The sequence below is a fragment of the Lucilia sericata genome, unplaced genomic scaffold (genome assembly GCF_015586225.1).
Source record: "Lucilia sericata isolate MDLA Ls3-8-SP2 unplaced genomic scaffold, ASM1558622v1 Contig000902F_arrow, whole genome shotgun sequence".
NCBI lineage: Eukaryota > Metazoa > Arthropoda > Insecta > Diptera > Calliphoridae > Lucilia > Lucilia sericata.
The window spans coordinates 117,733-134,292 of record NW_023994889.1 but is presented as its reverse complement, the minus strand read 5'-3'; the positions used below and the strand labels follow the sequence as shown (position 1 = coordinate 134,292).

At 31.2% G+C, this 16,560-nt stretch overlaps 1 protein-coding gene across 3 annotated transcripts in view; it reads left to right on the top strand.

The window, feature by feature from the left end:
- The first annotated feature begins 227 nt into the window (after positions 1–227).
- The window catches only part of LOC119608954 (plexin domain-containing protein 2-like), a 45,451-nt gene continuing 29,118 nt past the window's right edge, over positions 228–16,560 (top strand). For 2 of the 3 annotated variants that reach the window (XM_037963584.1, XM_037963583.1), the window contains exon 1: positions 228–366. In XM_037963584.1, coding sequence (XP_037819512.1) covers positions 273–366 — 94 coding nt within the window. In that variant the 5' untranslated portion in view covers positions 228–272. The remainder of the gene's footprint in view (positions 367–16,560) is intronic. The other variant, XM_037963585.1, reaches the window with a different exon arrangement.

Here is a 16,560-nt window from a genome sequence, read left to right as displayed (position 1 = left end):
TTCTCACACAACTTTTGTACTTGCTCTGTTTTGTTATTATAAACAATATATTTGCTTCCAAAATCCCACTTTCTGATCTCTCGGATTCCTTTTTAAAATCGTTGAAAATTTTAAAACTAAATGTAGTTGAAAACTTAGCCAGCTTACAGTCGATTTTGAGCCGCCGCCGACATATTTAGTGTCAGTCGTCGACGCCGTTACTATTTGTCGGCGCAGGGCTCGTTTCGAGTATTTTTTTCTCAAATTTTACTTCGTTCTTCAGTTTATCAAAAATGGCGAAAGTCGGTGCTCGTTCAATCGGAATTTTAACAATTTTTCTAATTATTTACAATATAAATCTATGTGCAACAAATCCACAATATGAAAGTAAGTGTATAAATAATAAAACAAATACCAATAATAAATTAAATAAATTGTGTTCGAAAGTCTTCGTAAAAATGAAAAAATTTTAAAATAAACTTAAAAATTTATCTTGTGTTAAAATTTCCATTTGGTGTTATTGGACTTTAGTTTTTTTCTTAATATCTATTGTTGACTTTGTTTCTTTAATTAAATTTCAACTTAATTAACAACTTCATTATCAACATCGTCATCAACCAGTTATGCTCTTCCTCTTCTTCGTATATGTTGATTTTTTTGATGTTTTTTATAAACAACAAGAAAAAATTAAAAAAAAAATAAATTAACAAAAAAATTTGTGGAGGTTTTTAACAATTTACCAAATAAATAATGAATAATTAGTGAATATTAAAATAGCAACAAAAATTTTAAAACGCAGCAAAAAAGAAAACAAAAAAAAAATGCCAACAAATGAAAATATTTTACCGTATAAAAAATAACGAATATAAAACGTAAAACGTAAAATGTAAAACGAAAATTGAAAATAAAAAAAGCAAAATTAAACAAAAATGTAATTTAAGCAGACGGGTCATTGACGAAATTCTTTCGATGGTAGTGTAGTCTATTTTATTGGTTGTCGAGTTATGTGGGGGTATTTATTTTCTTTTTTATATAAAACTACTGGTATTTAGCTGCTTTCGTGCGTCAAGTAATGTTAATAAAAACTAATTGAAATGATTATATCGTTACTGTTTATTTTTTTGTTTAGAAATTTAAGCTATACTGCAACAACAAAAATTGAATGACTTGACAGTCGGTGTTTTTTATTTTACTGCTGTATTGTTTTGTTTTGTTCTGTGTTAATTCTTTTGAGAGTTGTAAAGAATGCATTTAAAATAGTGTTGTAAAGTGTTTGCATTTTTTATACAGATTCGATATAAAATCACTTGTTTACCTGAACATTATTGTTAACATTACAAAGAAGATTTTGCTCGTTCTGGAGAAACTGTGGTACTCAAAATGTGATTGGTGTCCCAAGGACATTAAGACTATGAATAGAATATTATCTGGTCATGTCTATGACGGTAAATATTCAGACAACGGCTATTATATAGTTGGATTTGTAATGTTGATAAGACTCCTCAACATTAGATTTTTGAATATTCGAAATTTAACGATATCAGAATCAAGTACTCCATCTTCAATTCTTATGGCAATTTGCAAATATTGCTTAAAACCAAGAATCTTCCAAGAATTTTCAAACATTTGCTTACGTTTATGGATGAGGCCAAAATTGAGCTATGATTTTCTTACAGTGTGGCATTATAATAAAAAAAAAGATTTTGATCAATGAAAAATCGAAATTTTATTCTAAAACGGTTCCCCCTCTAGAACTGTTAATTGACTATAAAACCATATCATACAATAAATTTAGCTGATTGGATATCGTTAACAGGTGCCGTAAATGCTCTGAAGTTTTGAGGTTTATATGTAAACAAGGGATAGAGTCGATTTTTTTAGTTTTGGGATAATTCATATTTTTTATGATTAAGAATATTCAAGATATTTCGACTACGATATTGGTTTCAGTAAATTCAATTGTGGTGTCCGAGTTTACAGAGTACGAGATAGGTCTTATAACTAATTAATGTGTATAGACATTAGTTATAAATTTTTCAGTTATATCTAATTTTCTAAGAAGCAAAATTCAATATTACGCTAATTTAAAATATTTTCCGATACAAATTGATATTACACAGAAATGCTGGCAATTATTTTCAAAATTTTCCAACAATTTTATTACTTTTTTATAAATTCAACATAAATTACTTGGTTAATTAGGCATTAGTTAAACTTTTTGTGGTCTTAAAATGTTAAAGTCCTCATTATAAACTGAAAAAAAGGAACAAAATATAGCAATATACCTACTTTCCTCAGTACGTATGTATGTCCAAAATGATTAATCAAGACCCTTTTCATTTGGAGATGTTAATTCTCCAACTCTTGTATCCTATTCTTGTTGTAATCTGCACACCATTTACAAAACTAGTAAAGTTGGATAAAACCGATTTATGTTCTTTTTATAACATTTTTATATCGCCTTAAAGTCTTATCTTTCGTCTTCAAAATAAAGGCTTAAACTCTGTTATAACTTTTTCCTACATCGAGGTATCTTAACCTAAAGCTTGGAACAATTTCTTGTGTTTACTGAGATATCGTCCATTAAAGTTTTTAAAATTAGTTAGCCTGTGTATCAAACCAACCTAAAAATGAGAATAATACAGTCAAAGTCAATTATAAAATTGTTACAAGAGCTTAAACTTAATGTTGGCTTTAAGCCAAAAATTTATTCGTAATATTTAACAAATAATTTTCTTCTATGAAATTTTTAGAACTACTTGAAAATAATGGCCCCAGAAAAAAGAACTAGAAAACTAGTAATATTCAAGTGTTCATCCTTAAACGACTTTCTCAAGTGTTTAAGTGTTAGAGATTTATTCATAAAAATACAACAACAAATCATAACGAAAAAAATACTACATATACAAGCCGATTACATAGAGATACACTATGCTTGGAATATTTAAACACTTGTAATATAAAACAATTTGTAACACTCGCCATGAACACGAGATCAACTAAAGTCTCAGTGGTGGAAGTGCACTAGTACTACTACATTTGTTGTTTGTACGACTGGTACTTGTATATAGTACTTGCTAGTGCCATAACCAAATGCTGAATGAGACAGAAAGTTTTTTGGTTTTAGTTCGTTTTAGATTTGTTTTGTTTTATTTTTATTTATTTGTTTCTATAACATTTAATGGATGGATGCTTGACCAGATGGATAGACAGAGGCGGATGGTCGAACAGACAGACAGACAGACATATAGATTTATAGAGAGAAAAGACCGACAAGCAGATAAATGATTAACTAGCCATACTCGTACTAGCTGGCTAAGTAATAATGTGTATTACAAGTTGATTTCTTTACTGCTGTTGTAGTGGTTGATACTCATACTTGTGAACTACTATAGTATCCCAAGCAATGAATGTTTTTGCATAGTTCGGTAGGTTTATTTAGTTGGATGATATAGTCAACAACAACACTACCATTAAGCTGCCAGAACACTACTACTACTACTACTGCTGCTGTTACTGCCTACTATAAACTGCAATATTGTGCATTTGTATTGCTGGCGGTGGCAGTCGTGGCGGTGGTGATGATGTTGTTGATGACGAACGATGAATGATGATGACAATAAACACAATCATATGCAATAAGGAAAAAATGTCAGGAATTTAAAATAATGTTTAAGCTGAAATTGTAAAAATAATATGGGCAAATGCATTAGGATTGGTAAAACATTGGCAATTAGTACTTAAATTTAGAAAAAATATAAACACTACCAGTCAATGAAGTTGTACTTATTATCATACCCATTAAATTCCTAGAGAATTTGTAACACACATCGAAAGTCTTTCAATAAAGCGGGACTGTCCCTAAGGCAGTTTTTCATTGGTTATTCTTGAACGTGTTCTTAGACTTGGTATATTGAGGGTAATAACTATATTAATGCATGGACAAAGAACAGCAGATGAAGATGGGAAAATAAAAAAATTGTATCCAGGCCTCAGATTTGGAAGAAACGTACGAACAACATTTTCTGGATCTGTCAGTCATTCTTTACGTTCAGTTTGTCAAACTAGAGTATGATTGTATGTCTTGTTGAGCATCATTATTTGTAGTGCAACTGTCAGGGAACCTCTAACATTCTTACTAGTTCAAAGTTTGTTGGAAGCACCGGTTGGTTCTATCGGGAGAAGCAGTTTAAAAAGAATCATAATGTGTCAAATAGTCGCAGAGTGTTCTCGTTAAGTTTATAAATTTCCATATAGCCTAATCTACGGTAATGTGGCTCAGTTGGGATGATAGCTATGACTGTGCACACACTTTATCAAGGGACTCGATAGCTAGCTGAAAAACCAGAGCAGAGCACACATTCGTACAAGCAAGCAAGCAACTTAACCTTATCCTGAAACCAGACACGACTTATTTGTGTGAATTCTTTTTAAGGATTTTCTAAAACAATTCCTGCAAAAGTTGACGGATAAGTAATTACATATTCTGGGATGTTTTTTTAACTATAGGCGTTCGCTGCGTAGTTGTCGGGATTGAATCGTACGATTGTTGATCTTTAGGTTTATCTTCTTGTCTACTCGAGAGACCATTTCTCGTCACTCGACAGTACATTGCTCGCCGGATATATTTTATGCCGAGAAAGATCTCGTATTCGAGAACTTCCAATGCCTAGGGAAGTACATACATCTAATTCAACGGTTTCCCTTGTGCACTGAACAGATATAGATGGACAGAAAATTCCATTATCAGATACCTGACCAACAATCAAAATTAGATTTCCACTGGGAACAAAAATACCAAAATGCAACGCTTCCTATATTTCGAAAGTACACATCTAAGTGCATGAATCCTCCGGAATCAATCGGACAGTTCTATTATTTGTTTTTTCAGAGGAGAAGCAAATTATTGAAGTCCTACTGACAGATCGCGCAATATGTAGTTTCCAACTTCGTTCAACCAAGTTACTTCCGTAAACACAACTAGTGAGATTTTGTGTAATTAAGCTATCACTTTGCTGATATGCTTTAATATGTACCTAGATGATTTTTAATTATGGCTCTCAATATTAACATAATATCGTGTAAAAGACTTCCCAATTGTATTCGAACTCCAACATGACACAGGCAACTTCTTAGCAAATTCTGTGTCAAAATTTGTCTCTTTGTATGGCATTTCGTTTATAACCTATTATAAGGATTTGTATTCCAGTTTTATGAACTTATGAACGTTACGATCATGGCCCTTTTGTGTATAAATACATACTTTATACGTTTAAGGAGAAAATCGGTACCTGTACATGTCCCCTATATACTTTAGTGGTCTAAAAAAGGCATAAACCTCGTTTGTTCAAGTATCTTATGTGATTTCGTCTCTTTAAAAGAGTCTCTCAGTTCCCTCATTATGACATAAACATTAAGAAACTATACATAATTATTAAACAAACAAACTGCATTCCTTATTCCCAATCAACCGAAAGAAGACACAATCCCTTGTAAGTTCTGTAATTAAAAACCCCGAAATGTGTTTCATATATGGTGGCAAAAATTATTGAATAAGAAAAATTGAATATTGTTTACATTAAATTCAAACAAAACACTATCATCCAAATGAAGGGGCATAGTTAGTAACCAAACCATTTGAATGCATGTGCAATCAGTTGGTTGTCCGTCATATTAAATAATTCCAATAACTTGTATGCATCAGCACTATATGGTACAAATAATAACATCAGCAACAGCATTCATGCTCATCTATTGGAACGAATCATAATGGAGAAGCGCATCTCTGTTAGAGCTAATGGCCTTATGAACAGAACGAAAAACAAAGGGGGTTCATCAACAACTATTTAAAATAAAATATTTTTTTTTTATATATTGTTCATATAAGAATAATTTAAATAAAATTGCGTCTTTATATGAATAACAACAACAACAAATGAGTAGAAGAAAAAAAAATAATAAATAAGAAATTGTTAAGTGGCTTAAATTAAAATTTTTATGCACGTTCGAGAATAATTGAAGACTCAAAAACAACAACAACAGCAATAGCAACAATAATTTACTAACTCGGTAAATGGAACATCTTCTACTATAATATTGTTGCTGTTGCTGTTCTCACTGTTTTTGTCTCTGATGATGAAATGTGTACGTACGTTATAGAGCGAGTGCTTCGTCATTGTAGATGTGTGTCAATTGAGAAATTTGATACGATATCAAACTTTAACAAGATATTTGTATATTTATTTAGAAAATACTGGTTAATTAGTTTTTAAGCGGAGTGTATAGCGATGATGATAGATATACTGTTGAAGAACTCTGTCAAAGTATGCTAAATAAATGTAATATTATACACCTGTACAAATCTTTAATTTGTAAAAGAAAAACACAAATACAGGGTATTTCAAAAAGTTATTCTTTTTTTTCTAAAAAGTTGAATTTAAAATAACCATGAAAATTATTTTTATACCCTCCACCACCATCAGTGGTGATAGAGGGTATATATAACTTTGTCATTCCGTGTGTAACACCAAGAAATATTCATCTGAGACCCAACAAAGTATATATATTCTGGGTCCTTATCAAATTCTGAGTCGATTTAGCTATGTCCGTCTGTCCGTCTGTCTGTGTAAAACACGCTCTCGATAAAACGAAGCAATGGAGTTTAACCAAATTCACCCAAAATGTTCTTCATTTTCCTAAGTTGTTTGGTATTGAAAATGGGCAAAATCGGTTCACACCGGGAAAAGTTATGAATCAAAATTTAAAACAACCTCGAAAAAAATAAGCATTTTTTACACATTCTGATGTAATTTTCTCGAAAACTATGCAAGATACTTCCATGGAAATCACCACACATTCGTTTCTGCTGAAAATTACTGGAATCGGTCCACAATTTCATGTACCTCCCATACAAAAGTACATATTCCCGGAAAATTGGTTTTTTGTTAATAACTTCCGTCAGAATATCGATATCTTCACAAAATTTTAAATCTTATGTTAATAGAATTCATTCAGAGAAAAAACTTTCTGGATCGGTCTATAATTAGACATAGCTCCCATACAAGGTCCCCTCCCGAAAATCACTTAAACGCGTATAACTCATTACTAAATTAAGATATCCATATAAAATTTGGTATAAGTATTGCCCATATGCATAGAAATATTACTGTGAAAGTTTTTTTCGGATCCGTCCATAATTGGTCATAGCTCCCATACAAGGTCCCCTCCCGAAAATAACTTAAACGCACATAACTCATTACCAAATTAAGATATCCATATGAAATTTGGTACAAGTATTGCTCATATGCACAAAAATATTACTATGAAAGTTTTTTCGGATCGGTCTATAATTGGTCATAGCTCCCATACATGATCCCCTCCCGAAAATCACTTAAACGCACATAACTCATTACTAAATTAAGATATCCATATAAAATTTGGTACAAGTCTTGCTCTTATATACAGAAATATTATTATGAAACTTTTCTCCGATCGGTCCATAATTGGTCATAGCTCCCATACAAGGTCCCCTCTCGAAAATCACTTTAACGCGCATAACTCATTACTGAATTAAGATATCCATATACAGTTTGGTACAAGTATTGCTATTATATACAGACATTACTGTGAATTTTTTTTCCGATCGGTTCATATTTGGTCATAGCTCCCATACAAGGTCCCCTCCCAAAAATCACTTAAAACCACATAACTCATTAGTAAATGAAGATATTCATATAAAATTTGGTACAAGTCTTGCTCTTATATACAGAAATTACTGTAAAAGTTTTTTCGGATCGGTCCATAATTGGTCATAGCTCCCATGCGAGGTCCCTCCCGAAAATCACTCATTACTAAATTAAGATATCCATATAAAGTTTGGCACAAGTATTGCTCATATACAGAGAAATATTACTGTGAAATTGTTTTCCTATCGGTCCATATTTGATCATAGCTCCCATACAAGGTCCCTTTCAGAAAAACACTTAAAGGCACATAACTCATTACCAAATAGTGATACCCATAAAATATTTGACATTAATACTATTTTTGTACACAGAAATGTTATTTAAAAATTTGTTCACGATCGGTCCATTCTTGGTCATAGCTCCCATACAAGGTTCCCTCTCAAAAATCACTTAAACGGACATAACTCATAACCAAATACTGATATCCATACATTTAGCAACAATTTGTATTTATATACATAAATTACACTATAAAATTGCTTTACGATCGGTCCATATTTGGTCATAGCTTTCGTACTAGGTCCCCTCCAGAAAATCACTTAAATGCACAATATTCATTACCAAATAATGATATAGATACAGAATTTTGAAATTTTGTCTTTATATACACAATTGGTGTATACAAGGTCCTTACGAAAATCTCTTAAACGCACATTACTCATTACCAAATAAAGCTATTGATACAAAATTTGGCACAAATATTAGTTTTGTATACAAAATTGTATTTCAAGATTTTTTCACGATCGGTTCATAACACGAGTGCGGTCGGTCCCATACAAGATTCCCTTTAAAAAATCACTTAAACACACATTACTTATTACTAAATTACGATATTGATACAAAATTTGACTGAAATTTAGCTTTTATGTACAGAAATTTTGCTTAAGGAATTTTTACGCGCCTAAAACCGTATTTAACTAATTGCATTATCAATTTGTGTAGAACAAATTTATATATATTTATTTTAAAATCCTTAAATTTTTGACACGCATGCATACATGCAAATTACTAAATATCGCTAAAGCATATCTTACGGCGCTATAAAAATATAAAAGAAAATGGCGTTTGTAATGTTCAATAAATCTTGGAATTGTAATAGATTTAAGCTGTATCTGGTGGAGGGTATTTAAGATTCGGCTCAGCCGAATATAGCACTCTAACTTGTTTTAGTTTAAATCACTCTAGAGAGTTTGCATTCTTAGAAACTTAGGTTTACCTAGGTTAGTCAGTCGACTCCATAGTTTGGGTAAAATTGCTGTAACAGTACTAGTTCTTGGTTTCTAAGGACAGAGAAAGGTACTTGTTTAAGTTTATAATTCATGGAACAAGTTCAAGTTAAAATATTTTCTTAATATCACATCTTTTTAAAGCACCCTTTTTCAGATAATTAGTTCCAGAAGAAAATTGTGCCAAATTTAATCAAAGCAAAAAATTGAAATTCCTACAAAATATTTCATGCAATTATTTGGAATCCTTATTTAATATATCACAATTATGGATATACATAATGAATTTGACGATTTCATTTTATTATATTCATATGGAAAAGTACATCGAAATTTTCTTTGGAAATTTAATATAGGAAATTTTTAGAAAATAATATTTTATGTTGTTTACAAAGTTATAGAAAAGATCTGAAGGAACCAGAAAAAAACTTGAAGTTTAGGAACATCGGAATAAAACCTTTAAATGTGACATATCTGATGTCGGTATTTGTGAGTTTATATTAGTTAGCAAGAAAGTTCCAAATAATTGCTCCAAAGTTGATCGCTTTGTAAAAATACCTGTAAAAAGAGATAGTAGAAAGAGAGAAATGGAGAAAATAGAAAGGAAGAGAAAGAGAGGAGTAAGGAAAGCCGATGAAGAAAGAAACGGACAGCATAACTGTCGAAGAGTAGAGACGTGTAATAATGATACCGTCAAGCTTGGTGAGAATTGAGATTCACACCCATTCTGTCGAACATAAGAAGGCGATAAGACGTTCCGATGGAACATTTGATAAGTCAGATAGATCACTAAAATAGGCCGACCCAAGTGTACGGGTTCGAGCCACAGCTAAAGCAGTACAGTTACAGAGAACATACATCCTCATTCTGACAACTCCTATAGAAGTCATTAAACGAAAGGCCAATGAGTCTACTACGGTTACCAAATTTGTAGTGGCCAGTAACAATCGACACTAGCCTACTTAGTTGTAGTCTGTGAAGACCAATTAGATAATTAGTCGTACGTGGGTCCATATTGATACGATAGGTGTGCTAACACGACCATCGGTACTACGCATTATAGTAACATTTATCTATAATTTGTCGGTTTTATTGCAGTTAGTGGAACACCACAGAACTGGTATATTTCCAGTTCACTCTGCGTGGTTCTAACTCTTGCCAAATTGTACCATACGTATTCCCATGTCCTTTGACCCATACAAGTGTAATGTTCGAATGTCTCGCCATCTCATTGAGAGAGTCCGGCATTAATGGACAAGTCTAGATGTGTAAAACACACCAGTAAGGAATTTATTGTTGATATTTCAGCTTGAAGGGTACTGCAGTCAGCAGGAGATTTTAATTCCAAATTCCTCAATGAAGATTCATTCGTTAGATTCATAATCGATAAATTTTTTCGAAACCTAAAGTTAAAGTCTATTGCCAATTTGATCTGTAAAAGAAATCTCGAAAACTTGATGTAATGTAAGAACAAAGCTCAAATAATCAAACCTTTAGTTAAGTATAACTTAGTGCCTGGGTTTTGAATATTTTTTTTTTAATTTTGTTAGACTAATTGTTATCGCAAATACTGGAAGTTTATATAGGTTATATTTAAAATCCGAACACATTAACTTTGAACTAATTAATAAGGCCATTTAGCTAAATGTTTTTCCAAACATATAATCGCTGAAAACTACAATAATGAAAATTTCACTTATTTTAAATACTTTTACAACTTAACAACAAACAATATTTGCAAACTACTATTGATTTATTATTTGTACCAAAAGTGACTAATTAATAACAAGGTTTAGCTTAAGTGACACAATTGCATGACAAAGAGGTCAATTTTTATTATAAGTTTACTCTTTTATTTTTCTCAACATTTTCTATTTCTAACGGTAATAATAATAAAAAACAAAATAAACCTTAACCTTTACAGTAAGGAGGGGTTTTTTTTGTTCTCGTATCGATAGTTTCCGCTTATTTATTTATGAAACCAATTATGGGTTATTAAAACAAGTGTGATTGTTATTGATTGATTTGAAATTCGTTTGATGGTCCTATTATGAGTATTAATTGATAGTATACGACTTTAGTTTAGTTCTAATTTTTGATATTTTTAAGAATTTTGATAATTTAGATATTACTAAAAACGTTTTAAATATTGTACGAATTAAGTTAAGCTAAACCTACATACATTCCTTCAGTGATAAAGGTAAAAATGTTTTAAATATAAAAACCTATATTTTATAACCTTTTGTAATTTCTAGACAAACTTTTATCCCTCGCTCTTTTCATAGCACTGTCAAACATTTTAATTATTATTACAAACTTTAATTAACTTTAAGTACTACTACCACTACTACTACTTGATCATTCTGTTCTTGTCATTACAAAAGTGTGTAGTAAATTTATTTATTCATTATTATTTTTTATAGTTTTTATACTTAAATTGTATGAGTAGATACTACTGAACTCTTATCAAAGCAATTCTTTGTTTTGTTTTCATTTTAATTTATTTTTAATAGAAAAAAAATTGTACTTATAGACAGACATTTTATTTATGAGTTTCTTAACATTATTTCTAGATTAAAAACTAAATTGTTTAAATGCAATTTGTAAGTATATATAGAATAAATAATTATTATATAGTTTTCGTTAAATACAAAACGGTACCTTCTTCCTCTTTAGATTGTTAGTTAGTACCTAATTTGTATTTCATTTTTGTTTTTAATTTTTTTTTATTAAATTTTTAAAAAAATTTCTAACTGTTAAAATAATTAAAAATGCGTTGTTTCTCTTCAGTTTTGATTATTTCAATTTCAATTGTCTGCCTTTACAACAAAAATAACAACAAAATCAATTGTAATCGAATGTTATATTTGTTTTGTTACTTCCTCTTAGCAAAATTATTCACTTGATGTTTCTTCGTTGTTGTTGTTGTTTTTATAAAACTATTTTGTAAACATAGTAGGGTGTTCAATTAATATGGTATATTCTGAACTAAAAATTTGTCTTTAGTCTTGACTATAGCATTGTCTATAGTCTGAACTATAGTTTTATCTTTAGTTTTGACTATAGCATTATCTATCAGAGGGCGAAGTCGACCGGCTTCGAGTCGGCGCATAGTCGCCGCCGAACTATATTTAGTTGCTTGAGCCGCCGCCGAAACACTCGGCTTAAGACGACTCAAATTTTTTAATGTTTTTATTAACTAGACTATAGACTGTAGGACCAATTATTTTTGATTCTGTAACATAATGAATTATTATTGGCCAAATTATATTTGGAAAACGTACAAGATTTTTACAAAGGATATATGTAACAAGCGATATTTTATAGTTTTCAATACTCCCGATATGTATATTCATTGTTATATTTTTTATATGAATGTGAATGTGCAATAAATGTTTCGGAACTATTATGCTAAAATTTGTTTATATTAATAATATATATATATATATTTTGCAAAAAAAAATTATTTAAAAGATATGTAAATGTATGTCTTGTTAATTTAAATATTTTTTATTTGTTCCCTAATATGGCTATACCATCCACAATTTCTTCATAAGATTCCAGAGAGTGTAAATGAGAATTAAAGTAGACTAAATCTAGAAACTTTTGAGCCTTTTTTAAAAATCATTTATTATTAATATTTTAAGAAAAGTGATCCTCCCAGTCTCTAAATTTTGATATTTACATTATTTTTGAACATAAATTTCCCTAAAAACGTACGAATCTGAGCCGACTATAAGCCGCCGCCGAATTATTTTGGATCAGCCGCCGCCGCAGACAATTTTAAGTCGACTTCGCCCTCTGTTATCTATAGTCTGGACTTTAGTTCGGTCTATATTCTAAACTATAGTTTTGCCTTTAGTCTTGAATATAGCATTGTCTAGAATCTGGACTATAATCTTGTTTATAATCAATAATATATTAAAGCCTAAAGTATAGTCTTGCCTATAATGTGGACTATAAAATCTTGACTAAAGTCATGTCTATAGTGTGGGCTTTAACCAAACTGTTAATCGATTGAATACCCTAATATTATAGACATACACTAGTTTTTTGACAAAATGTAAACAAACTTTTAACAATAAAAAATTGTTTATATCGGTGTACAAGTGTTTACCAGACACTTAAAGAAAAACTACACACGTAAATGTTCAAAATAAAACGGTATTGAATTATAGTATTTGAATAAATTTATTTAGGACAGTCAATTTTGATGGGTAATACTGTAAATACACCGATAACTAAACATAAAATTTATTAATTTTTTTAAGAAATAGAAATTAAAAATGTATTTATTTTATTTGTAATTAATGTACAAATAACAAATAACTTCGTATATCCACAAATATGTTCTTTCTTCTAACAAATATAATTGACACTTCATACTAGATCGGGTTCAAGATCTTTAGAAGCTACTACTGATCCTTTTACCCACTTGGCGTCATCGAACGCAGAAAAAGTATAATTCTCACTCCTCCTATTAAAACCACATTTACGTAGTAATTCAATTTTTATTCTAGGTCGGCTTTTTTTGATCTTTTGCCGATATCGAATGGAGAAAATCTCAGGCTTTGTTCTGTCGTATTAATCTCCTTTTTAATGCTCTTGATTAAGTCTTCTTAAATGAGAATACTTAGTCGCATTGATCAGCTTCTTGATGATCTTGATTAAGCCTTCCTAAACGGGAACACTAAATAAATTGGTGATCGTGATAAATCCAAGAGTTTTGTCCTGTTCACATGCCTGCCCTTACTCTGATTAGTCCCTTCGTTTCAATCACTTTTCCCTGGTGGCCAAATACTCTGCAGTATTTCTTATTCCTGTACTCTATTTTTACTTCCCTGGCATCCGGTAGGTTAGTTGTTAGTGTTCTAGTCTGGTATGCTGGAGGTGGTAGAGGCTCACAATAGGCCTGATTAAGTCCTAAGTGTATTTCATCAGATTTGATGGAAAATAACTAACTAACTAGGTTTCTACTTGCAAGATCATATTTCACGTTCAGCAGCTTATAGGCTAACATGAGCAAGTCTTCTGAGAAAAGACATGGTCCGAGTTTAAGTTGTCTTATCATCTAGTCAATATGCTAAGTAGTTAGCCATCATGTTAAAGACTGATTGAAATACCACTGTTTAAATTTCATTAGCTGCGATTCAAGATCATGATTCGCAAAACTCATAACATTGCTTTCATATATTTTTCTTTGTGTACTTGCAGACCAATAGCAAAGCCCTGATAAATCCATATCTATCATTGCCACATATTACTACATACATACAAAATGTTATTTATTTTGTTTTTCTGTAAACCAACCATGCATTCAATTATTTGTTTAGATTTTTTTGTAAAAACATTTTATTTAAATAGAGTAAATGTTGTTTGTTTTTAATGCACTAGCATGGTCACAACCGATTGTTCTTGTTATAACATTACTACGTCTATAAATCATAAAAAAACATGCTGAAAATTTTTATAGGCCAGGTTAATAAACTTTATGCAACATTGCAAATCCTTAGAAAAAGCCAAATTTAGGAAATTCCCCAGAAAATTTCTTAAGGTTTGTTGCTATTTGGGGGCAAAGGAAATTATTAAAATTTGCCTGCAAAATGTCTTAGTATTAGAAAATGTATACTTTTAGTTTTAATTTACAACTGTTTATTATTATTTCAACCGGTAAATTACAATAATACACTACTCACTCACTTACTGCCGGCATTCACCCATTAAAAACTAAAAACCGCGGTAGCAACAGCAATATCTACTTAGTTTAGTTTCGTAAATGTTTAATATCTAAACAATTGTTTTTATTTCATGTTTAGTTACATACATCCATCCATTTTTCTTTCTTTAATCATTGTGTAAATAAAAATACAAAAAGTAATAAATACAAACATTATTTTCTTTTGTCTACATACAAATATTACAATATTTTCTTGTTTATATTATTACTGTTGTTTTCCTTACAATTTTCAGTTTTATTTTTTATTATTTCTATTTTTTGTTTTCGTTTATTTGGTTTCTTTAGTCTTTGTAGTATGTCTTAAGTCGTCTTCTAGGTCGCCATCGTTTTTATAGTCATTCAACTTCCTCTACAAAAAGACCTCATCAACACGTTTGTTTTACTAGTTCAGCGTTTTAGCGTTATAATTTTTTGCTTTTATGTACAAAATAGTTTTTTTTTTTCATCATAGATCGATACAAATGGGTTGTAGTGTTAAATATGTTTTGAAATTTGTAACACTTTCGATTTGTTTGTAAACAGTGATTCCATTGATTTAATCTCCCACCTCTATTCTGCATTTCAATAAGAATAGATAATTGTTCCGTTTGGCAGCTTTAGTATTCTGCATTTTGATTTGACGTTCCGTCATTACAATAACAATTTACAAAAACGTAGCTACTATAGTAATGCCGATCGTAGAGTATTAAAATGGAATTGATTTTCCTTATTCTCGCGATGCCGTTTTTATTGCAATACCTTTTTTCAATCGTAGCATAACTGAATACTTAAACATAATGGAATCTCGAATAGTATTATGGGAGTGTTATAAGTCTCAAAGAGTTAAAACAAATTCGATCATATTGTAGTGCTCTCACAAATGTTCTTTATACTAAGAACTTTACTTGCTTCCCTAATCGCTAATGTATAATTCTAAACAACTTTAGTCTAATCTTAAAAAGTATTGGGATTTCTCCTGAATCCTCCTTTGAATCATCTGTTACAATTCGAGAAGATTTCTGTAAAAATTCTCCTACATATGATTTAAGCACAAAGATCTATACTAACAGATCGTTTATTAAGAACTACAACATAACCAGATATCCTCCTAGAGTTTCCCATTCATGCTGTTATGTCGTAGGTTAGGTTATTGAGGCAGTCTGTCGTTTGACCGACTCACTTTGTTCCTAGTGGTCCCGTTGTGATGCCCTGTAACGGATCCTGCGAAAAAGAAAACCAAAATCTATGGGACATTACATGTCCACGATTGATCTGGTATTAAACCAGCCAGAGGCACGAATGAACAATTCTATCATATAAATGAATGTCTGTATTAGATAGAGCCGCAAGTTCATGCAATGTTGGACTGTGTAGAAACTCAGTCCTGATATTTGCCAGGGCAGGACAGAAGCAGAGGGAGTGTTCTACAGTTTCCTCTTCATCCTCACTTTGACAACTCCTGCAATAGTCATTGTATGGAAGATTTAGTCTTCTTGCATGCGCACCCATAGTACAGTGCCCTGTTAGGATGGCTACCAGTATACGTAGTCTCATTCTGGAAAGCCCCATCAAACAAAAAGACCTAGAGAGGCCAGGTCATTCTTGATGTTGAGCAGTGGGTCAGAGATGACCATCTGCTCTGAGCAGACCCCTAAAGTTCATGCTTAATAAAGGCTTTACAGCATGAAAACGGGACAGCAACTAAAGTGTCAGTATCCCTTACGTGAAGGCGGGAACCAGTTTTTGCAAGTTCGTCCGCTTTTCCATTTCCGGGAATATTATAATGATCCGTTACCCAGAGTAGTTTCAGGCACGAATAGTTCCCCATTTCGTCAAGAGACCCCCGACATTCGCGAACCAGTCTGGATGTCGTGTAGACGCCAGATAAAGATTT